This window comes from Phalaenopsis equestris, unplaced genomic scaffold (genome assembly GCF_001263595.1).
Source record: "Phalaenopsis equestris unplaced genomic scaffold, ASM126359v1 Scaffold000026, whole genome shotgun sequence".
In the NCBI taxonomy this organism is placed as follows: Eukaryota; Viridiplantae; Streptophyta; class Magnoliopsida; order Asparagales; family Orchidaceae; genus Phalaenopsis; species Phalaenopsis equestris.
Genome location: NW_018164468.1, coordinates 98563 through 123832, shown reverse-complemented (window position 1 = coordinate 123832; position 25270 = coordinate 98563). Strand labels below are relative to the sequence as shown.

At 32.9% G+C, this 25270-nt stretch overlaps 2 protein-coding genes across 2 annotated transcripts in view; both read left to right on the top strand.

The window, feature by feature from the left end:
* LOC110018613 (oligopeptide transporter 1-like) overlaps positions 1-6033 on the top strand; it is a 19945-nt gene extending 13912 nt beyond the window's left edge. Inside the window, exons 6-11 of the mRNA XM_020715976.1 lie at positions 2923-3362; positions 3436-3533; positions 3609-4181; positions 4264-4528; positions 4787-4969; positions 5413-6033. Coding sequence (XP_020571635.1) covers positions 2923-3362; positions 3436-3533; positions 3609-4181; positions 4264-4528; positions 4787-4969; positions 5413-6033 — 2180 coding nt within the window. The remainder of the gene's footprint in view (positions 1-2922; positions 3363-3435; positions 3534-3608; positions 4182-4263; positions 4529-4786; positions 4970-5412) is intronic.
* A 6292-nt stretch (positions 6034-12325) lies between these two features.
* Positions 12326-25270, top strand: part of LOC110018614 (protein GrpE) — a 26297-nt gene continuing 13352 nt past the window's right edge. The window contains exons 1-3 of the mRNA XM_020715977.1: positions 12326-12597; positions 17774-18295; positions 18414-18578. Of these exons, the coding sequence (XP_020571636.1) occupies positions 12466-12597; positions 17774-18295; positions 18414-18578 (819 nt within the window). The 5' untranslated portion in view covers positions 12326-12465. The remainder of the gene's footprint in view (positions 12598-17773; positions 18296-18413; positions 18579-25270) is intronic.

The window sequence follows — 25270 nt, the reverse complement described above, 5'->3', positions numbered from 1 at the left end:
CACACACACACACACACACACACACACACACACACACACACACACACACACACACACATACACTCTCTCTTATATATATATTGTGTGTGTGTGTTTTTCTTCTTTTTTTAGTAGATTGTTTTGAAAAAAAGGCCCCGAATAAACGAAATAATATCAAGATTCAATTATTGAAATACTGCATATATGATTTTGAAAGTAGATCATAAAATAGAGAGAGAAAAAGTAAAGAAGCGTCGAGGCTCTAGAATTTCATGATAAAATATTTAAATAATGATGAATTACTCCTAAAAAAATGATCCTCTAATCATGTATTTATGGGGTACGAAATGAATAAATAAATAATTGAATTATAGCGAACATGTGTATGACAAAGTTAAGAATCTAGAAAGTACTTGTGAGCAACATTCTTGACTAATTCTTCTATACACTTTTATTGTATAGCAGATGAGGTTTTTGACTAGTTATTTGAAATCACCTAGCAAGATAGAGGGAGTTGTTAGACACCTTTTATAACTCAATCAAATCTTCCATATAAGTGATTGAGTGTCGAGGAGAAGGGAGCAAGTGTCCTTGAGGTAAGGAGAATGCTTTATGAAATGATGCAAGTGCTCTAATCCTTGGTAAGTTTATTTAAATCAAATGAATTCCTTTAAATCAATAAGTGCCTATGTTTTAGGAAACCATCATTAAAATGTGTAAGCATCTTTATGCCGAGTGAGTGTCATCTTTCACTAGGTGAGTTGACCTTATAAGAGTCATGGGTAATTATAAGGAAAAGATTTCCAAGGAAATGAAGTATATCTTTAAGCATAAACAATCTTCTAACTTTGGGGTATTAGGGTTATTGAACAAAAAAGCAGTTTCGTAGTATTTAGAGTTGACCTTAAAACAAAATCATATTAATCCCAAAATTAAGTTAATCCAACATTTAGTTAACTAGCCAAGTACTAATTTAGGAGATTAGTTTCTCTAATGTTGATCTACTTCTTGTCTCGAAGTTGGCTTGAATTAAGTATAAAGGCTCATCCTATTATTTTTAGTTTAGATTTTTTTTATGTATTATTTTTTATATCTATTTATTTATTCATTTGATGTTATAAATAATAAAAATACTATCAAAGAAGAACACATTCACTGGGTTCTTAAATTCAACTTATCCAACTATCAAATTTTGTAGTGTTTGGTAAAAGCTTGTTGAATGTTTTGTTAAGCATCACATTATTTAAGCTAAATGACAAGTTTTTGAAGTGTTTCTTTGGCCTATGGGATTGGTCATTGGCTAGTGATGAAAATTAGACTTTTCATGTGTGCAACTCCTCTTTGCTTGGGATTTCAACATCTCATGGTGCTTAGCTTGTGGTCCTTTGATCCAATAATTAATGCACCTTGAAGGATATTGAATCCAAAATTATTCATAGAAATATTAGAACCTTAATGATATGACCAATGAAATGCAAGTGGAAAAAATATAGGAAGAGAAAAAGAAATAAGGATTTAAAATTTTACTATAATATATTTAAATACAAGCAATCTTAAACAAATATAGGGTGAGTTGATTGCATCTATGCTAAGTGACTTCTCTTAAAAAAATGATCTTCAAAATTGAGAGAGTGCCTAAGAGCTAAATAATTAACTTTGAGCTTAGAAAGCATCTATAAGTTGGATGAGTGACATCCAAGATTGGTTGGGTAGTCCTTTAACCAGGGTTAATTCTTCCTTAGAGTAATCTAGTAATAGTTTGATATGGTTGAGTTTCTCCTTGAACAAATTTGTTAGTATTTTATTTGAGAAAGTAATTTTACATAGTCAACTTTATATTAAAATTTCTAATGTCAGTCGTCGTGAATCCACATTTCTTCCGTCGTGAATCCACATTTCTTCCAAAAAAAAAAAAATTATGTTATCCAATAATGATTTGGTACAACCTTCAAAATTACTTATAATATTTTTATTAAAAATTCAAAATTAAATTTTGCATTGTTTTCAAAATATTGTTGTGTTTTTCCAGCTTAATTAGTTTTGTTTGGACCTACATCACAATCCTAGTAATTGATTCCTCACACCATCTTGGATTATAGTTTTTTAAATGTTCTTTTTCCTTTAACAAATGAAGCCTAATCATTAACAATTGCAAGCTTCAAGTGATAAAATAAAATAAATTCTATGTTAGAATAGAGGAAATAATTATCTCAAAATGATATATTTTGTCACTATCAAAAAATCATTATTTTTTTTATTTGTAGAAAAATATCAAAAATTAATTAGCATTTGTTAAATATAATTTCATATTAAAATTAGCATCATTTCACACAACTCACAAAATGATAAATAAAATAGTGAAAAAATGTGTCTAATGTTAATGATTATTTATGCTGGAATGCAAACAAACATACAAATGATAAAAATGAAGGAGATTTAAAGAGAAATGTTCGAAAACTTAATATTGAATCTAAATGTTAAAAGTAATGGGTGATTTGTTAGTTTTTTGATAGTTCTGCACTAAAATATAATATAATACCGGACTAATGGTAAAACCTAATAATGCCTTAATATTATGTAATAACATAATATTATTTTAATTTTTGTACTAAAATTATAATATAAATTTTTATTCATACACCACAAATATTTGGTTACTTTGCACTAAATTATTGAATGTGTAATCTTTTTTAGAACAAATATTTATACTAGTTGGTAATTAAGGAATAATGGCATAAAGTTAGATATTTCAAGTGGAGTTATTGGAAAATCTTTTGATTTTCCTTATAAGGTTTAATCAATTATTTTCATCACAAAATTATAAAAAAATTCAAAAGATATTCAAAGCATACAAATAAAATATCACTGATCATATAATGATATTCATCAAAGAAACAATGTACTATAAGTATTAACCATAATTTGATTGAAATTAATTTGCAGTTGAAGAGAATGACCATCCCATAGAAGAAGTGAGGCTTACAGTTGATCCATCAGACAATCCAAGTCTCCCTGTTCTCACAATTCGGACATGGATACTCGGTGTGATCTCATGCATCTTGCTCTCTTTTGTGAACATGTTCTTTGCATACAGAACAAACCCATTAGGCATTGGTTCAGTTTGTGCCCAAATTATCACACTGCCCATTGGGAGATTTCTAGCAAAATCTCTCCCCAAAAAGGTTGTAAAGGTCCCTATCATGAATTGGTCCTTCTCGCTCAATCCAGGACCATTTTCAATGAAGGAGCACTGCCTCATTACCATTTTTGCCGGTGCAGGAGCAGGCGGTCTCTATGCCATTCACATTGTAACTATTGTTAAGGCTTTCTACCATAGAGAGATTCATCCACTGACAGGCTTTTTATTAGCACAAACGACACAGGTGAGATTGAAATATATTATCTAAAATATAAAAATAAAGTATCACTTTTAACTATCATGATGTATGTTTACAGTTGCTTGGTTATGGCTGGGCTGGCATCTATAAAAAATACCTAGTTGATTCTCCATACATGTGGTGGCCTTCCAATCTTGTTCAAGTGTCCCTCTTCAAGTATTGGATCACACACATATACTTCACTTTAAAATAGATTACAATACATTTAAACTAACTAAGGTTTTTTTTTAGGGTTCTACATAAGAAGGAGAGAAGAAAAAAGGGAAGCCAAACAAGACTTCAGTTCTTCTTGCTAGTCTTCATCTCAAGTTTTGCATATTATGCAGTACCTGGGTTCCTCTTTCCAGCCCTCTCATGCATCTCAATGCTTTGCTTGATTTTTAAGAAATCCATAACAGCTCATCAAATTGGATCTGGATTGAAAGGATTAGGTCTTGCTTCCTTTGGCCTTGACTGGTCTGTTGTTGTTGGTTTTCTAGGTAGCCCATTGGCCACACCTGCCACAGCAATTTTTAATATAATGGTCAGCTTTATCTTGACAGTTTATGTCATTCTACCAATTGGATATTGGACCAATACTTATAATGCTAAACACTTCCCAATTATGTCTCCACATGTCTTTGATTATACTGGTCGTAGCTTCAATACCACACGAATCATAAATGAGGGAAGCTTCACATTAAATGCTGAAGAACTAGAGAACTATAGCAAGATCAACTTGAGTATGATGTTTATTTTAACATATGGCTTGGGATTTGCGAGCTTAACGTCTTCAATCATGCATGTCGCTCTACATCATGGAAAGTATGGAAATTAAATGATAAAGTTCCAAGTAAATTTTCTAATTTTCATTTCATAAAATATTTTATGTTTTTTTAATTTTTAGAGACATTTGGACGATGTGGAGAAATAGCAAAGAATATGCAAATGAAAAGATAGAGGATGTTCACACAAGACTAATGAAGAACTACGAGTCTGTGCCTCAATGGTGGTTCTATGCTCTTCTAATAGTAGTGATTCCAACATCCATATATACATGTGTTGGATTCGATAAGAAACTACAACTTCCTTGGTGGGGAGTATTATTAGCATGTGTAATGGCCCTAATATTCACATTACCAATTGGAGTGATTGTGGCAACCACAAATCAGGTTTGCTTTAACTCTTTGGCTTACACTTTAAGTTTCTAAAAATAAGAGCTTCAGACAAATATTTATGCTTAAATCAATAATTTTTTTATATAATATTAGGGGTATTACCCACCAAATTAATTCTTATAATTGAATGTGTTTTGATAATAGGTTGGTACCAAGTTTTAACAACAAAAGAATATTAAAAATTAAAAATAATTATGAATAGAAGAAAAAAAACTCAAGTTAGAAAGTATATATTGCAACTTAATTTTTCAGGGAACCGCTCTCAATCTCATTACAGAGTACATCATTGGTTTGATGCTACCAGGAAACCCTTTAGCCAATGTGACATTCAAAACATATGGCACTATTAGCATGTCTCAAGCATTCACACTTCTAAGTGATCTAAATCTTGGGCATTACATGAAGATCCCTCCAAAATCAATGTTTATTGCTCAGGTAACTCATGTAAATGAAATCTAAAAAACAAAACCATATTCTTCCCTTTATGTACTTTGTAGTGGAAGAAAGCTAATACTAAATCTTCCTTGAAACTTTATATTTTTTAAAATGAAATTTCAAGAAAGCCAAAATGGATCTCCTTTTATTCATAGGAGATCATTTTAGTCCAAGAGTGTATAAAAGTATCAATATTTTCCTAGACACATTCAATGGAGGTTTAAATAGTCATCTCTTTAAAAATTACAGAGACTAATTCAGACATATTGAAAAGTATATGGAATAAATTGATACTTTACCGACTCTAAAATAAAAATAGCCCATTACAAAGAGTCGGGAGATAATTTTGGCACTTTTCTCAATTTATTTTTTTTTTAACAATTAAGTTTTTTATACATTTATCTAACATCTTTATGTTTTTCCATGTATTAAAATAACAATAGTTAACAGGAACGATTATAGCATCTACAGTCTACTTTGCAACAGCATGGACACTTCTTGAGAGCATCAATAATATATGTGATCCAAGTCTGCTTCCTTCAGACAGTCCATGGACATGTCCTGGAGATGATGTCTTCTATAATGCATCCATTATTTGGGGTCTAGTAGGTCCTATGAGAATGTTTGGAAAACTTGGGAACTACTCAGCCTTAAACTTATTTTTCTTATTTGGATTTTTACTTCCCATTCCCTTTTGGTTCCTCAGTAAGGCTTTTCCTGAAAATAAGGTGCTAAAATACATCCATATTCCACTAATAATATCAGGTGCAGGAGCCATTCCACCAGCTCACACTGTGAATTATATAATGTGGGGAATAGTGGGAATTTTTTTCAACCATTATATTTACAAAAGCTACAAGAAATGGTGGGGAAATTATACTTATGTCATGTCAGCGGCATTGGATGCTGGAGTGGCTTTTATGGGAGTTATATTATTTGCGGCTTTGCAAGCACATGACATTGGTGGGATAAATTGGTGGGGAGGTGTTGGGGGAGATTATTGTAACCTTGCTAGTTGCCCTACAGCACCTGGAGTGGTAGCTCCTAATTGCCCAATTCATTAGTAAGATTGCAAACCATTGTTATCAAAACATTATCAATTTTATTACAATGGTATCTATATGTCATGTTCTATATAATAATGAAATAATTCAATGTTCAACAATAATGGTTTTATGAAATTAATGCAATGGATAGTTTGAGTATATATAAATTCATCTCATGCATAAAAATATGTTCATCCCATGAAAATATAAATCATTTAATATAACTTATTAAATATTATGCATGTAAATGATATGCATTAAATGCTAGATATGCAAATATATGATAATTTACAAGAGATGTTCATGAATTTTTAAGTTTGCATGTTTATGTGTTAAACACATAAGAGACATGTTCAAGTTGTAAATATGCCAATTTTGATTATAAACATGTAAATATTGTATGGATTTTATGTAAATTTACATAACAAATAGTAAGCTTATGTGGTTTGTAATTTTTTCTAAAGATTATAACTCAAGTGATTTGGCAGTGCAAATTCAAGTGATTTGAAAGTGTAGAAGCTAATATGGTAATTTTAAAATAAAAACTAAAGAAAGAAAGTTTCAAAATGATTTCTTAAGAGTCATAGAAAATTGCAAATTGGAAAAAAAATAGTTGTTATGGAAAATAATCTTAATTTAAAAATTCATTTAAGCTTGCTCAATTTTATTAAAATATTTGATCACTTTGAACTTTATTTTGTAATTTTTCATGCAAACCTATGTTTCAAAGTTTATGTATTCTTAACACATTTATATAAATTAAATTAATAAATATTTTGGGAACTTTGGAGCACATCTAAATTTTGTATAAATTTATATAAAAATTTATTATGAGAATTTTGAAGCACACTTAAATTTATATGAATTTATATTAAAAAAAACTTTGAAAATAATTTTGAGAATTTTATGGCATATTAAATTTATATAAACAATGATTTTAAGACTTTTAGAGTGCATATAATTTTATGCAAAGTTTCGAAATATTTTTTATAAATTTAGCACACATTTAATTTTATAAAAACCTACATTAAAATGATTTTGAGAATTTTAGAGCACATTTACATTTATATAGATTTATATAAAAAATAATTTTTAGAATTTTAGAGCTCATTTAAGTTTATATAAATTTATATCAAAAATAATTTTGAGAATTTTTAGAGCACATATAAATTTAAATTGAAAATAATTTGGAAAATTTTGGAGCACATTTAAATTTACATAAATTTATATTAAAAAGTGATTTTGAGAATTTTCTGCACAAGCTTACATAATTAACCTAACTTAATCTATAACCATACTAATTTAATGAATCACACATAAACATGCAAATTATCCTAAATTATCACATGAACATAGAAATTAGCCTAAATTATCATATAAACATGCAATATATCCTAAACCATCTCGTAAGCTTGTAAATTGGCCAATACAGTATCACCTAAACATACAAATTAACCTACATTATCACATAAACATACAAAATAACCTACATTATCACATAAACATGCAATTTATCCTAAACAATCACATAAGCATGGGAATGTCTAAGCATGCGAAAAGACATAAATATGTGGATACCTAAGCATGTGAATATATAAACACATAAACGTGTGAACTTTAAATAACATAAATATGACTCTAATTTACATGGAACAATATCATATGAAATTTAAATAACCTAAACATAAATTCTATTTTCACATATGGCAAATATACACATTACGTTTCATTTTAAGGAACTTATGCGCGAGTTTCATTTCACATAAAATAAATATAAGCATAACTTGCATGACTTCCAATCCCACATAAAGCAAATATACACATTATTTGTACTTTAAGGAACCTAGGCATGAGTTTCAATCCCACGAAAAGGAAACATACACATCACTTTGCATTTTAAGGGACCTAAGCATGAGTTTCAATTTCACATACACAAAGAAAAAAAAAAGGAAAAAAAAAAACAAAAACAAAAAGAAAACATGAATTCCACTTTAAGGAACCTAAGCATGAGTTTCAACTCCACAAAAAAAAAAAAAAGAAAAAAGAAAACATTAACATAACTTGCATGAATTTCAATCCCATATATAACAAATATGCACATTACACTGCATTTTAAGGAAACTAAGCTTAAATTTCAATTCCATATAAATCAAGCATACACATCACTTGCTTTTTTAGGAAACTAGGCGTGAGTTTCATCTTCACATAATAAAATATAAGCACAACTTGCATGAAATTTAAATAATTTTAAGAGTGTTAAATACCAATGTTTAATCCAAGGCTTGAAATTCGGTTCATGTCTAAGTTGGGTTAGAGTTAGGCTGAGTTGAGATCAACCTAAGTTGAACCCAAAGCCAAGCCGAATCTAAGGCTATTGGGTTTACTAGACTAAATTTAACTTAGAAAAATAAATGCTTAATTTTAAAGAGAGAAAGGGAGAGGGAGCATAACAGAGATGAGGCCGGTCGGAGGAGGAGGCTTAGAAGAACTTATTCCTTCTTCTTTCTTGAAGCTATGGAGGGTGCAAAGAAAATCATTAGTGTGTGAACCTGTGCGTCTCCTGAGCTTCTCAGAGAGTAAGTGTGTCATATAGTGTCAAATATCATCTATTTATAGGCTGGGAAGGTGGTGACTGAGCCCTTGGTGGTCATTTGATTAGGTGGTGGGTTGATGATCATAATGAATCAGATGGTTGGAAGAGCTAGGATCACCATCTGTGAAACAACACAATGATTTGTGCTTGGATCCATTGAAAACGACCACAGATAGGTGGTGTTTCACCAGGAGTGATCATGAGGAGTGGTCACTCCAAATATACCCGGGTGTGGTCACACCTAGGGCTGGTGTGAATACACTGAGAAACTTTTGTTCGTGGTCATTCCTAAGCTAGGTGTGATCATGCCAACGTATTTCTGGGTGTGCTCATACTTAGGTCCGACATTATGGGCAAGTATAGTTTTGGCTAATGTGTCTACACCATACCATGGGGTGATGTCTGTGCAAGTCCGATGTGACCAAAATGAGGTCAATAAATGGACCTCCAATATGTGTGGTGAATTGTTTAAAGTGCGCTACACATATTGACATTCATCGATGCGATCAACTAATTTTGAAGTACATATGATTTGATTTGAGATTCAAGAGATTTAGAGGTTTGAGCTTTTATGAATTTCAGTTATTTGAAGATTTGTTGAGGAATTCATGTTTATCTCAGCACATTAGGATGAAAGCCAATGTGGATTTACATACAATTAAAAAGGTGAACTGAATGACTCGATCAGGGAGGACAGGGTTGGAGCTTATCATTCAACTTGAGAACTAGTCAGAGAAAAAATAAGAGTTTAACCATACTAGCACGAAGACAAACATCCAAACTTGGAGATAGATGGAATGACCAGATATGGAAGGACATCGCTGGAGCTTATCATTCATACTAAAGGCTAGTAAAGAAAACCGAGACAATATTTCTATACTGGGAATGAAAATGCGGGGACTAACATACAACCTATGAGTAGACATAATGATTCAATTAGGAAGGATAGCCCTAGTGCATATATTCATTTTGAAAACTAGTTAGGGAAACAAAGAGAACTAGGCAAGGAAACACAAGAGCAAATATCTAACCTAGGAGGTTGACTAAATGACTATATTAGAAAAGGCATCGCTGGAGCTTATTATTAACCTCGAAGCTAATCAGAGGAACTGAGAAAACTATGTCTATACTAAGAAGGAAAGCGTGTAAACAATCATCCAACCTAGGTGGTAGAAGAAATGACTAGATCAGGAAGAACATTACTGGAGCTTATCATTTATCCTTACAGCTAGTCAGAAATGAGAAAATGTACTTATACTAGGAAGGAAAGTGTGTGGACTAGCATCCAACCTAGAGGTAGACGGAATGGTCAGATTAGGAATGACAGCTCTAGAGCTTATCATTAATCCAGAAAGCTAGTCAGAAGAAAATTTAAATGATTAAGTTGGTTTAATTTTGCTAGTGAATTTAGTTTAAGTGTATTGGAAATTTAAAATTTGTAATGTGATTTTATGTTGTGCCTAAACACATTAAGAAATAGAATATAAGAACTTCTAGACCAAAGCGGTGCACAGGGAAACTTGGTCAGGATAGATGACACCAGGATCTAAACTGAATGCAAGTCAAATGGTCAGCTTAAAGCAGATAGTTTAGGGACTGACACCTACCTTAAGCTCTGACCAAATTGCTTAGAAGTTGGTCATTGGGCTTTAAGTTTCTAAGATTTCATTTGAGTTGTTTAATGACCATACTAGAGAGTGTCACATATACTCTATTGGTACTACAAAGTTGAGACATTGACTTATTGAGTCCTATGAGGGGAATGAGTCCAGCAAACTGAGAAGTTGTGTAATTTTATTATTTGTCTTAGTTGTTGAGTAGGTGTTCAATGACTAAAGCTAAGAATGTTCCTGGCTAGGATGTTATCTGCTCAAGGCTTAGTTTAGATTAATCGAGAAATTACTTTATCATACTTGGAAATACAGTGAAAGCAATGAACAAGTTGCTCAGTGCGAGGGTCGCATCATGGCTTAATCTTGATAATGGTGAGTAAATGCTGACTTGTTCAGTTAGTCAACACTAGAAAAGCTTAGAGATCCTAACTCAGTAGTGTGTAATGGATATACTTAGACCCATCCTAGATTTACAAAACAAATGCATTTGTTGGTGTTGAGGCGGGTGTGACAACAAGGCTAACAAACCTGAGAGAAGAAAGATATACGTTCGGTGTCCAATGATTTTGATTGAGTTAAAAAATTATCTTAGCTCAAAATTACTAACCAAAAGTATTAACCTCTATCAGCAACTACAACTATGATTATATTAATGAACCTGGTCTCATCGCATTGGTACCATATGAGTCGTACATCAAGTTCTAACAGAAAACTAGCTAGAACTATGGAAAGAAATGGTTAAGGCCAAATAAGATCTAACTTCCTTTTCCCACGGTGTTTAATGATGGTACTAGAGGATAATGATTATACTCTAGTTTAATCAGTCAAGGCATGAACTATATGACCAACCTTTTGTTGATTAACATATCATAAACCCAAGGAAAGAAATATATTATGTAGGCTTTTAATAGATTATCCGATTAGAAAGGTTCCCATTGACTAATCCTGCATTTACAAGTTTAAAGTGTTGAATTGCTCAGCCCCAAAAATTCGCTGACATCAGCTAGACTTGCCAACTTTAATGAGTTAGTCCCCTCTAACTTCAAGTATGGCATTTCGACACATAGTCGAGCAATGACTGACTCTTGGTAACAGTTATATAGACATAAACCAATGCATGCTACCTTTCATATAAAGAATGAATTCATGTGTGAAGTTGCCTATCATCTCTACTTGTGCTTGCCTAATTTTGAGAATTATTCATACTCCTTGGGTGAGTTCCCTTGGCTACTTAACGATTGAGCTGAGTTCTTCTCAGTTGAAAGACCTTGGATGGCTTGAACTCAACTAGGAGCCAAACATGTGCATTAATGACATTGTCATTGATAATTCATGAAGGGTCAACTTGCCTTAGATACGAATGTCTAATTTTATAGTGATTATCGATACTAGTCCCCAACACGATCTATGCATTATTTGGGGCGTGCAATATAAATATTTCTTAGCCTTGAGGCTCCGTCCCACTTCAAGTTGTACTTGTTTAGCTCATCTCCTATATTGGTTTCTCCTTAAACAATAAAATACTTTGGAGCTTGGAATTCTTTTTTTTTTCCATAATGATTTAACAAAAAAATAAAATAGTATTGATTGGATATAGTTGCATTGCTCATATCACATTTGAGTGAAGTATCTCACATTGGTCTAACCCCCTTAATATTATCTCTATGGTTGTTAACGATTCGATCTCGAGTCGAGGTCGGGTCGAGTCAAAATTGGCTAAAAAAAATTCGATCTAAAATTTTGTCTCGTAGCTCGGCTCATTTATTTCGATCTAAGCCAACATTCGAATTAGTTATTGAGCATTAATGACCTTCGAGCTAAATTCGCTGAATTCTCCACTACAATATCAATTTATGGATGTTAACGATTTGCGTTCAAGTTGAGTTGGGGTAAGTTCGAGAAAAATTCATTCCAAAATTTTGACTCGTAGCTCGGCTCGTTTATTTGAATCCAATCTTGATCCGAACTAAAATTCAAATTAATTTTTAAGCTTGACTTCACAGCCCTAATTATCTCTAAACTTGAAGCTAACTCGTTGCACCCAATCAAAAGCAGAAGTTTGTTCCCGACCCGGCCCAATCCAGCCCGCTAAAATTCCGAGTTTCTCGCTTCGTGTTTTGCTTTGGGGTTTCATATTTCTGTGCCATCGTTCCGAACTCTTCCAAGTATTTCTTCTCTACCAAGTTTGTGCGCGTTTCAGGCGCTTGGATTGCCGTCCCGTCACCTTGGCTGCAGAAAGGAGAGATGGCGGCTTTAAGGGTTTTTTCTCGGATTCCGAAGGCGTATGCGCAGCTCCTTCCCGTCCGCGCTTCCTTGCTCCCGAAGTTGCTCTGCGGTTGCTCCGATTTCGGTCAGCCTGCTTCGAGCTTGTCTAAGGTGCACCTTTGTTTTCTTATTTGATTTTCAATTTTTTGATCTAAGTTGATGTTTTGAGGCCATAGGGCAGTCAATTTGTGTGAAGGGTTTGGGTTTAGGCTTTAAAGGTTCTTTTTTTTTTTTTAGATTTTAAAATTGTTTATTTGGCAGGGAAGGTTGAATTGGTCAATCTATTTTGATAATTTTTGGTAGGGATAAACGTAGGTACTGATTGCGCCAGCAACTCCAGCAGCGGTGGGTGAGAAGTTGGTGTTTGAAAAGTGGAGTTTCATGGAACTTGCTGTAGTGGTTATTAAAGTTTTAGTCTGTTGTAGTACATTGGTTTAGCTGATTAAGTTTCTAGATATGTTAGTGGAGGAAATGGCCATTATGTGTGAAGCTTTTGGTGAGCTATGGTTAGTTTTTTGAATGCGAGAAAAGGCTCATTGGCTTTGTTCATGCTGTCTGGCTTATATTCAATTTTATAATCATATTCAAGTAGTTATATAAGAATCATTGTTGCTTCAATGGTAGATTTGTCATGTGCTGGCAATACTTTTCTGATTTGTTCGAATAGTAAAAACTGAGCCTAACAAATATTATTAGCTAGTTGGTGAGCTCTATTTTTCACAAACAACTCAGGAAACTAACGGGAGGTCTACTGCATGCACTTATTTAATTTCTTATTGTAAAGGGCTTGTGGCTTATTGTTTTGGCTAAGGATAACGTCAAAGGATTCTGGATGCATTTCTACCAATGATGAAAGGCTTGGTGAAATATGGTAATGTTGAAATCTACTAGTTGGCTAAGGTATATTTCAATTGCTTAAATGCTTGTTGAGCACTGGTATTCCATTTCAACACATCTATCTCTAGCAAGTTGGTTAATGAGTTGACAGTACTTGCAACCTTTTTGACAAAGTTATGGTCCTAGTTGACTAAGCTGAGAAGTTCACCTAGAGCTTTGAGTGCAGTTGGATGTGGCCGTTGCAGAATAGCGTGTATCTTGTCTTTGTTTGGGTAGAAGGCCTTTGCGGAAATGGCATGGCCAGTATATTCCATGTATGTGTAACTGAAGGATCATTTGGAGTGTTGGAGGTGGTAGTTGTTGGTGTGGAGGCAATCATATATAGCTTAGAGATGGAGAATGTTTTCATCCAATGCATTATTTTTAGAAAAAAAGATTATAATATAAAAAGAGGTTTATAAAATTCTTTGCGGCTTATGCTTTTTATTTATGATGCTTTGAAATATAGATGCTGCATCGGTGAGGCAGAAAGGGATCATATTAAATTCATAATAGCCCTTGTACCTAGAAGGTTGTTTGTGAATGTTGCTGAAAGCCATGTAAACTAGATGATTATTGGCACATTGGTCCAATTTGGAAAAAAATGCATCCTCTATGGAGTTGGTCCAACAACATTTTATCAATCATAGGAATGAAACTTGTGTGCTGTTGTTTACTGCTTAAGAGCTATATAATTCACACAGAACCAATTGATGATACTTTTTGATGAGAAATATAAGAGAAGAGAAGGTACTTGTGCCAGGGCATGTGAAGTCTAATTACAGCAATTTTGTACAAATTTCAAAATTGGTTTTTTTCTTCTTTTTGAAAATGTGGGTAACAATAAGGATATATGTTAGTAGATTTGATTTTGGTTTTCAACTGGATTTTACGATCGTATGGGCGATTTAGTAGAAGTATAGAGGTTTTGTCAAAGAGGTCAGAGTATTGTTCAAGTAATGGATATAATAAAGCAGGTTCAGTTGAAGCAGGAATATTAGGCTTGGCAGTGTCAGTCAAGGTTGTGGTGAGTTGAAAGCATGAAGCAATTGATCCTTGGATTGTAAGCTTGAGCAGATGGCTGTACTATGTGTTTGTTATCCATTAATTTGTTGCCTTAGAATGCTATTGGTTGTCCTTGCTTGATAAAACTCATGGTTAAGTAGTTATGCTTTGTAAAAATGCTTCCATATGTGCTGGAGCCATTATAACAGTGGTTTTTTTGGACATTTTGTTGTGCATTTAAGCTTTTTCATTGTCAACCAAATTATGAAATGGTTTTGTGGATAGCATAGGAAGTTTGAGGAATTTAACAAAGTCTCTGTTACTTGAAATTATGTGTTGACCTGCTATTAATTAGAACTTTCATGTATCTCCAATTAGTTCATTGATGCAAAAGAGATGGGGTCTTACTCGGCTATCAATATCACCTAGATTGGTCTTTAATTGATTTGCCAGTGATACTTGGGGCATGGTTTAGTTGTTATTGTGTTATAAAATTTTTTCATTGTGTAGTTCAATTAGGGTGAATTCTTGCCTTTGTAAATGTGGTTATGGTAGAACTATTTGTCGAAGTTGTAGCAGTGTTTTTTTTCTGTTTCTTCATAAGTCTAGCTGGATTTAATTCCTTAGTGGGTTAGGGAGATTTTAATATGCAATTTGCAGTGTAGTAACGAGCCTTGGAAGTGCTGGTGGTTGAGACGTGGAACTAATGCCATCATTGAACTTGTCATCAATAAGTTTTGCTAACTCAGTAGCTTGATCGAGTGATGATAGTTGGTGCGATAGACTTCCTTTCAAATGGTATAGTGATGCCATAATTGAAATTATCTTCAATAAGTTTCACTAACTCCATTCATAGCTTGATTGTGTCATGATAGTTGGTGTAAATGGACTTTCTTTCAAATGGCTGGTTTAAGACATGATTCAATGCATCTATGGAGGAAGGTTTCATTTTGATTAGTGATTTGGTTCAATATTGTTTCGAACTGCAGTTGATAATAAGACGTGGTGGAGGACTTTATGAGTTTGTCAAGTTTGTTTCTTAGATTTGATATTTGGAGGGGCCAAAATGCACGAGAATGGCGATGATGAAATTAATCCATGAGGATAAGTGCTTTTTTTTTTGTTAGCCATAGGTTCCATTCTTTGGCTGGACAAGTGAACATAAGATTGTTCTTATTGGAGAGTTTGTGAAAGTTATAATACTATTTTATTTTTTGGATTCGCATCTCTGGGTTTCTCCTCCATATTGTTGAATGATAATATGCATTGTTTTGAATTAAGTTGCTCCCATCATTTTCTCCATGCTGTTATCAATAGGGAGTTATTTGGTTTTATCATCTTGTTCCTTGGCCATTTGAACTTGCCTTACCTCAATGAGCATGAGCCATAGCTGAACTTCTCAAGGGATTTCGACTTTCGAATTGTTCTTCTACTGTCGATACATGTTTCTTCATTTTAACTGAGTGGGTGCTGTTGTGCATGAGATAGATAAAGCAGGAAGTTGTATGAGTCAATGAGGGCACCTAATGATAGGACAAATGGCGAACATTGAGTTAATGGCAATGATAGCACTGAATGCTGCTTTTTTTTTTCATTTCTTCTTTATTGTTTTTCTTGGTTATTGAGAACACTGGAACGCAATATCATTTTAGCAAGTTTAATAAGGGCTTTTGTATACTTGAGCTCTCATTGTCATGAACTTTCTATGTACTATTGCAGCTTTTGGATGACTTCCTTGCATTTGATTCAAAGGCATTGATAAGAACTGTTATATGTAGTGATGAATCGTGCTTTTTTACTGTAGGTGATTTTGCAGCTAGCTTGAAAAGAGACTTTCTTGACGTATATTTGATAATTGAGCCCTATGTTGTTGGTAGAACTTCTTAATGGACTTAAGAAGCATAACGTATTATAGTATTCTTGAAGAACAATGAATTATTTATCTATCATGCTGTATTTATACAGTTGCAAATTCTAACATTTTTAAAAGAAGTTAGAAGTGAAGCCGTTGATTTTATCATGAAGACATTATTTGGTGCAAATCCTTAGAAGTGCTATCTGTTCAAATCTTTATTATGTTTTCATTTCTTTTTGTGTACCGAATGAATTGATTAATGTAATCATAGATGTTGTAAACTAAGCTTCACGTGTCAGCAATGTTGTCCTCTGAAACTCAGTCTTCGTTTGGATCCTTTCTGGATATTTTGCATATTATGCAGTCTCATGCATTCACATTTAAGAATATTTGGCATGTTATGCAACCTGATATGCATACCTTTATTACCTTACGGATTAATTCTTCTTATATTTTTTTTCTTAAAGCATTTGCATGATGTTGCCAATTGCGAATTAGAATAATCTAAATTTAATAATCTCGGGTTATATAACACTGCTTCCCCTCCCGCATACTGATTTTGCTTCTTCTAGTGACTTTTGATTTCGTTTGAACATTCTAGGTAGTCTTAGGTTTCAGTTAATGTGCCAAATTAGCAGCTAGTTAATTCATTTGGTTCGTTTATCCTTACTGTTGTTTGGGATGCAAGCTTTTTTAATCATTATTCTATAGAACTCATCAAAATGCTTTTGTTTTGTTTGTTGATAGTTTCATCATTACTGTGATTTTGATGAACTCATGACAGTAATTTTAATCACTTTTTTTCTATTGCATGGTGATGGTTTTACATTCATTTCTTGTCTTTATTCGAAGGGAGTCATATGCGAGGCAGAGTTGTTATTTGTGGACATTGAGGTGGAACTTGAGATATATATTATTGTTTAAGATAACTATTTTATAAAGGTAGTTGATAAGGTTTAAAAATTTTGAAGAATAGGGCATGAGATTGTATGTTGGCTCCAATCATTTCAAGAATAAAATCTTATACAGATTTTTTAATGTATTATGAAGATTTAAGGGTAGAAAAATGTTTCTTTTGCTCGCTTGTTTATCTCTCATCTTACCATAATAAGGGAGTTATGGTGTCGTATGGCAAAACTTGTGGATTTTTTTTATTCAGCTTGTTTTCAAATCCCATTATCATTTCCTTCGAGCATTTAGCAGTTTGAGTGTGTTTCATGGCCTGAACCAATCCATCTTTAGTATTTTTTGGTCATTTAGCATGGATTTTTTTTTTTTCGTCACATTCTTAGGAGTTCGTAATTGGGCTACATATAGATACAGTGTAAATGCACATCTTATTCATAATTAATGAGGTATTACAGTAGATGGTGGAACCTGGTGCTAGCATTTTTGCATTCATGTTTTCTGGCTCTATTTCCACATGTTTTTTTCCCTATTTCTATAATGTTATTACATTAATATTCATTGATTGGGCAATGATTTTCCTATTATATGCTTAAGCATATGCGAATGTGTATATATTTAATACATTCTTCTTCTTCGAGGCAGTGGCTACCCAATAATATGAATCTGTTAAGACATCCATATCATAGGGAAGTTGCTTTTCAAAGATTTGGCTTTTCATCCTCTGCATTTTCTCAAGCCACTGAGAAGGTGAGCCAATCTGGGGACCGGGATAACAGTTCTTCAAAAATATCTGATCCTGCTCAAGAAACTTCTGAAGTTGAAATGGCTGGCAAATCAACTGAAGCCAATGGTGATACTCCAGCTCCAGAACAGTCAAATGGTGCAGGTTTTAGTTCAAATTATGAACACAGCGAGTCCCAATCTAGCAAAAAGCGCAGGGGAAGAGCAACTAAAAGAACTGAATTTTCTGAGTCTGATACAGAACCAGAGTTGTCTATTGAAGAGCTAATAAAGCTTGTTGCTGAGAGGGATGATTCACTAAAAATAAAGCAGAAGGAGATTGAAAAGATGCAAGAGAAAGTTCTTCGTACTTATGCTGATATGGAAAATGTTCTCGAAAGGACAAAACGTGAGGTAGAAAACTCAAAAAAGTATGGAATTCAGGTACTGTGATTTCCTTTTTTGTTACTCCATGAGTACTCGTTATTCTCTCTCTTTTTTTGACAGTTACATTTGTAAAATGACTACAAATGATTTTATTTGTTTATTTGGAATAATGCAGAATTTTGCTAAGGGCCTGCTTGATGTTGCTGATAATCTTGGAAGAGCTTCAAGTGCTGTCAAAGAGAACTTTTCGAAGATTGATCAGACTAGTGACAATGAAGGGGTGACCCTTTTGAAATCCCTTTTGGAAGGTGTTGAAATGACTGAAAAACAACTTGCGGAGGTGATGATTCCTAGTTTATTCTCTTAGTATAACATTTTCTTTTTAATAATTAGCTGTAAATTTATGATTTCTTTCTTTCCCATGTTCTAACTAGAGGTGTTAAAAATTGACCAAATGTGCCAAACCTGACTCAACAAATCTTTAGTTTTCCAGTTGGGTTTTGGTCTGGAATTCTTGAAAGTTTAGTTTTTGGGTTGGGTTCTGGTTTACATGCCAACCTGAAATTGATCTTTTAAACTGAAATTGACTCGAATAGTTATGTCTTATGTTACAGGTTTCGTGAATTGGATTAGGGTCAATCGGGTTGAAAGTAAGAGAGCGGTTTGGGTTAGATTTTGTGCTTTAATATTTCGGTTGGGTAGAGTAGTTTTAGGTTGGGTCAATTCGGGTCAGATTTGAACCTGACGTGTAAATCGATTTGACACCTCTAGTTCTAATGATGAACTTCCTTTTTTCAGCCACATGTATGGTGAATATTTATACTTTTCGTTATAAATTTTGCTGTGTGCATTTAGATAGATCTTGCATGGCTGGCTGGTTTGAAATATCTTTCCTTCTTTTGCTGTAATGAAAATTTTTATTGTAACAGTTTTGGTGGTGAAAATAATTAGTATTGAGTTATTCTACATGGGACTAAGAATTACTTTAAAGGTTTTCATGGCTTTTTTGTAGTTCTAAGACAAATGAATATTCTTTTACTTCCATTTCCAATTGTTAAGATTTTTTATGTAAACAATCATTTTTTTATTTAGAAGCTCTACCAAAAGTTAATTTTATATTTTCTTAATCAGTCAAAGATGATTAGTGTTTTCGACTGGGATGCTTATCATTTAGTGATTTTTTGTTTATATTTGCCTTGGCAGCATTCTGTGGAGAAAAATAGAACTTTTACTTAGATCAAAGCTTAAGAGATTTGCTTAAAAATGGTCCGTATACACAGTGTGATGAACACTGAAAATTGAAAGTTGTGAGATATAAATCACAAGACCTAGAGGCCATCCAGTTTGATGGTTATTCTTCTCAGCTAAGCCTATGCTCTCTCTCCAAGCTTCTCTTGGAAATTGCACAAAATTTTATACTTATTTGGAAGACTCCTTTGGCTCAAAGAGTAAAGCCAGGCTTATTTCCCCTGTTAAACATAAATTTTTTACAAGAAAAATGAAACAAAAACAAGTGCTAGATACAGTAATTATTAATTAAAACTAAAAAAAAGTGGAACAAAACCCCTCTATTTTTGAACTAGCCATGGATCAGTTGATCTGCTCACCGTGACCAATTTCTTTCTATGATTCGTGTTTATGTAAAAAACTTGCTTCTAATGGTTTAAGCAACATTATTAATACTTTATGCATTATTGAAATAGATGATGCTTCATCTGTGGAGGAGTTCTATTTTGGGATATGGGCGATTTACCGTGGAAGTGAGAAGAAGGGCAATCTTAATTAGCTTGGAGGGAAGAGAAGAGGTTGATGGTTGAACTTGAGAGGAAGGAGGTATTGTGATATTAGCATAAATTGAGGAGAACTGTTTGAAGGAGGTATTGTGATATTAGCATAAATTGAGGAGGAGAACTGTTTGCCAGCAGAGAAAGAGGATTTGGAGGGAGGATGACCTTATATAGTATAAGCCCTTAGCTTTGACTATATATAAAAATAGAATATATAAAATATTTTGCAACTAATCAAATTGCCATAATAGTTTGGCCAGAAGTGCCATAATTTTTGCTACCAAGCGGTTACTCAATAAGTCCCTTTGATGACGGTGTGATTATAGGCTATAGTTTATACCCATATTTGTGCATTCAGTAAGTTTATGCTTATTAGCATGATTGCTAATAAGCATGATGGGTTTAGGAATGAGATTTATTGCATTCCTAGGGGATTAGACCATATAAAACTCCAAAATTGGAAATTTTCAATAGTTCTATTTCCTATTATTATACTTAAGTTGAACAATGGTTAATATAAAATCACTATATTTTGGACAATACCTTACTAAACAATTGAAAAACTTTACCTAAACTTCTACTACAACATCTACTAAAAAGCTTATATTCTTTTTTTTTGGGGGGGATAATTACATACAAGGGACAAGAAACATTGCTATTTACAAATCAAGCACCTAGTTGATTTTTTGAACTATCAAACCGATGCATTTACATGTACCACCATCAAACCATTGTGAATTTAATAAAAATAAAAATAAAAAATATGGGTTGGGGTTTTATCATGACCTTTGATATTTGAGTGAGATTTCGATAAATGGATAAAAGAGGGCACTTGATTTGTAAATAGCAATGTTTTGGGTGCCTTTTATGTAATCACACCCTTTTTTTTAATTAGTTATGAATTTACATCTATAGTAGATAAATAATTTTGAATAAGAACTTGGGCATGATAGGCATTAAATATCTTGGAGCATGTGAAAAAGTACACCATCTTAGAGAACTCATTGGTCGTTTCAAAAATTGAATTATCACCTCACCTTGTTTTAAGTTACTTAAAGATAAATGTCAAATTAATAGATTGTTTTTGTGTGTTGGAACAAGTTAAAGAGCATATAAAATAAAATTGTGCTCGGGAGCTTTATATAAATGACAAACTCTATTAGTTAACTACTAGGGCAGCTTTTGTCTTTTTTGAGGTTCAATAGTGTTTGTCTTCTTCCAATTAGGTTGTTTAACCATGAAATATACAATTTGAAATTTCTCTTGCATTTATTTTCCTAGACTAGAACATCTCTTAGGGAAAAATAATGATTGCACCATTAAAAATTTTTAATGTAAAGATTATTGCGTTTTTTATGGATCTTGGATATCATGATGGATTTTGAAATGGAAACATATTATGCATTCTTCTTTTATTTGTGATAATAATAAGATTCAAGGATATAATCTCAGCTTAGGGAGTTAATAATCTTTTTCTTTTGTTGCACGGTTATGAGTAAAATGTATTTTTTGAATGACTGTTACCAACTGTCACGACCTAACCCGTTGCTTAGAATTAATCAAGTTAAGAACAAACGGTTGGATGATGAGAATAAATTCTCTGTTATTCTATTTCTATCATTAACAATTTAATATTCAAATATACCTAAGACATCCACTAAAAAGCATTTTAAATATTAAGTAGGAATTTATAACTTTTTGTTTATTATTATTTCCTCTTATACATATTTGCTTCTCTTATATTAATCTTGTTCAAATGCACATAACCTAAAAATAATATTAAAATAATATAATGAATTTCTAAAGATAACCTAGGAGTAATCACACTTATAAATTACAATAATCTAAGGAAAATAATTCAATATGCATGCTAGTCTTTCATATCTCTGTAAGAAATCTTATAATATGCTAGAATCATAATTTTATAAGAAATGTTATATATGCTAATGCATGCATCAATGATCTTTTAGAAATAAAAATATTCAAGTATTCTATATGTATTTACTTTAACTTTATTTTTATTTTATTCTTTTTACATACACATTTGTTTCTGTGATCACTGTCAACAAAACATAACACACCCTTGATCGTTATTTTATCGTTGGCACAAAAGTTAGTAATTTAAATATCATAATTGCATTTGGTGGAAATTTTCTTACCCGTCCCTTATCGATATTATTCTATCGGCACAGCGGTTAGCAATGTAAGCATCACAATTGTCTGGGAAGATATGCTCTGGTTTAGTTGCTCTTGACCGATATTATCCTTTTCTCATAGCGGTTAGTGATCTAACCATTATAATTGTCGGGGGTGGTAGAAATATTCTATTCAGACAGGTATATTGACGTCCCCTGCCTATACCATTAGGGGGTAAACTTCTCTGAATACGTACATACGAACATTCTTATATAAGCTATTTCATTCTTCATAACATATATTTTTCTGAGACATCTTCATTCATCCACTAACATGCATATTTTGCCGTGTAACTAATCATCATACATATATTTCATATCATGAATATCTCTCATATCATTCTTATCTATTATATTATGCATACCTCTAATATCATGCATATCTTTCATATTATGCATGTATTGCATATCATGTCTATCATACATATTATGCATCTCATGTATATTTTGTATATTTTTTCTATCATGCATATTATGCATATGTTTCTAACAATATGAAGAATATGTTGCAATTTTAAATATGGCTGAATTAGTGTATACATGAAGTCGATCATACATTTTAAATAAAGAAAATTAATGAAATTTAGAAATGTAATTACTCACCTTAGTTGCCATACTAGATTCTTAATCTTTGGTAAGTAACTAGACGTTGCGGTAACTTTAATATGGATATTAATAATCTGAATTTGGGGAGCCTTCTTACGACTAGCTTTTACTCGCTTTCCTCAAACTTTCAGTCTTGGGTAAACGACCTGAAATCTTAAACGACTTAGAAATTCAAGATATATTAACTCATAACGTAATTTAACCGAAAACATAACTGATTAGCTTAAATGTACCTTAAACGGCTTCTCGACAACCCAAAACTTCTCCAAAGTTGCCAAAACTTCGCTTTTCTTCTTATCACCTTAACCCTTCTATCTTCACTGATATGACGCTAAGCCTTTACAGAAGTTCACAAACAACTTATGACACTTCCGACATAATTTCAACGCTTTTGATGACTACTGAACATAAAAAAGCGCACAAAATCGAAGCAAATATCAAAATAAAAGTGCGGGGAAGGAAATGAAAGTCTTGAATAGCATGAAAGAATTCATAATTATGGAGTTCTGCCTGGAGCTCTAAATCGTGCTCTGCTGCACTCTGCGGGTCGCCTGGATCTTGCGGCTGCGCTTTGTGCTATAGAGCACGGGCGCAACTCCTTCAAGCCGAATGTGGCTATTGCGTGAAAGAGGAGACGGGAGATACTTTGTGCAAATGAAACCAAGAATAAGGAGAGGAATTGAAGACTCCGGAGGTCATTCGAACGAAAACAACCCTAAACAAACTTTAAAGTTGGTTGGCTACAGCAAGCATGCAGAAATTAGGATTAAATTAGGTTTAATTAATTTAATTTACTCAATTTCTTTAAAATTTTATCTATCATTCCATTCAAAATTTATATCTTGTGTTTTATATCGAGTTAATCGATTTGATTTGTAAAATTTTATAAAATTGATTTAGTTGAAATCTGAGATGTTCAAAATTTGGGATATAGTAAGTTGTTATAAATTTTACCCGATTTCAAAAAACTGGTTTTTACATCGACTTTGCATACCATCCATGTTTCTTATGAGATTGTAGATGTATAAACATTTGGTGGCCAGGGGAAAAGAATCCTAGGATGCCGACAAAAACACATATAGGAGCTTATTGATTGCATGCAGTTCCTTGTATGTGCTTGTTTTATTTAGTTTCTTATTATAATAAGCAAAATGATGATCTATATGTCCCAAAATGCCACTATTACCTACTTTAGAGCCATTGCATGCTATTTTAAAAGGCCTTATTGAAATTGGTAATTTAGCAATTTTTTTTTTGTCACTATGTCTATTATTATATCAAGAGTCTCTGTGTTGGAGGGGTTTCATTGTAACTTACTCTATTTCAGGAGGTACATGTGTGCAGTAGGCTAGCATCAATACCGAACCTTTTAATATTTTGATTATAAAAGGAGATTAAACCAAGGGAATTGTTGGCATCTAAAATAGATTGTGATCTATGTCAATCATTGGTCGTATTTACCTTAGCTCTGTTCTAATATATTAGATTGAACTATAAATATTGAAGAAGTAAGGCTAATCAATAACTTTTATAAACTATGTGTTTGCTAAGTAAGGCCATATAGTAAAGGCGGCTGGTTTATCAACACCATTCCATTATGTGAGGATATTATTAAAATTTGTTGCATAGAATTTTCCAATAGATTTTGGGAGTACATGATTCATTAGCCTCATATAAGTTCTGACTTGATAGAACAAATTGCACGAGTAAAGTAGATCACAAGGCTTAGGAGCATGGAAAAATAACTAGAAATAGTAATAGCGAGTGAAGTAGGTAAAGGGCACACCTCATGATTTCCTATCACCTGGATTATTTTTGTTAAGGTTCGCAACAACATGGCATCAATGAGAAACTCATCACCAAGATGTAATTCCAAACTTTTGTCTTATGATCAAATTTTTTATTTTGTTATGTTTTAGACTTTAACCCTTCTTACGATTCTTAAGCTTTAGTGTTTGATAGTGTATTGGTCGAACACCTAAATTAGGGATAACATCTTATGATACATTTCGTCAGTACTTAGATTTTAAGATTTTTAGTAGCAGTAAAAATAGTATAGAGGTGATATCAGCTTCTATGTTTGGTGGATCTTGGATTGCTTTGTTTAGTTAATGGGTGGAGGTCGCCCTGTCAGTGCATAAGCAAGAGACCATCACAAGACGTGGAAGTGATCTTGAGGAATGAAGGAGCTTTGCTATGGTACTGGATTGATGCTGCACCCATGCAAAAGAACCCAATTACGAGTTAGACTTGGATTTGTCATGAGAATGATAAGAGGAAAAATAATGAGGTTAGAGAATGACAAGGGGTGTTGAGAATAGTGAGTAGGAGGATAGAAATCATCATACATGGAGATGAGATGATGAGAAGAAGAGGTTGGGGTAGATGGGTTTGGATGAAAGAGAAAAGAGATGTAATTATGGTGGGGGGGGGGGGGGGGGGAG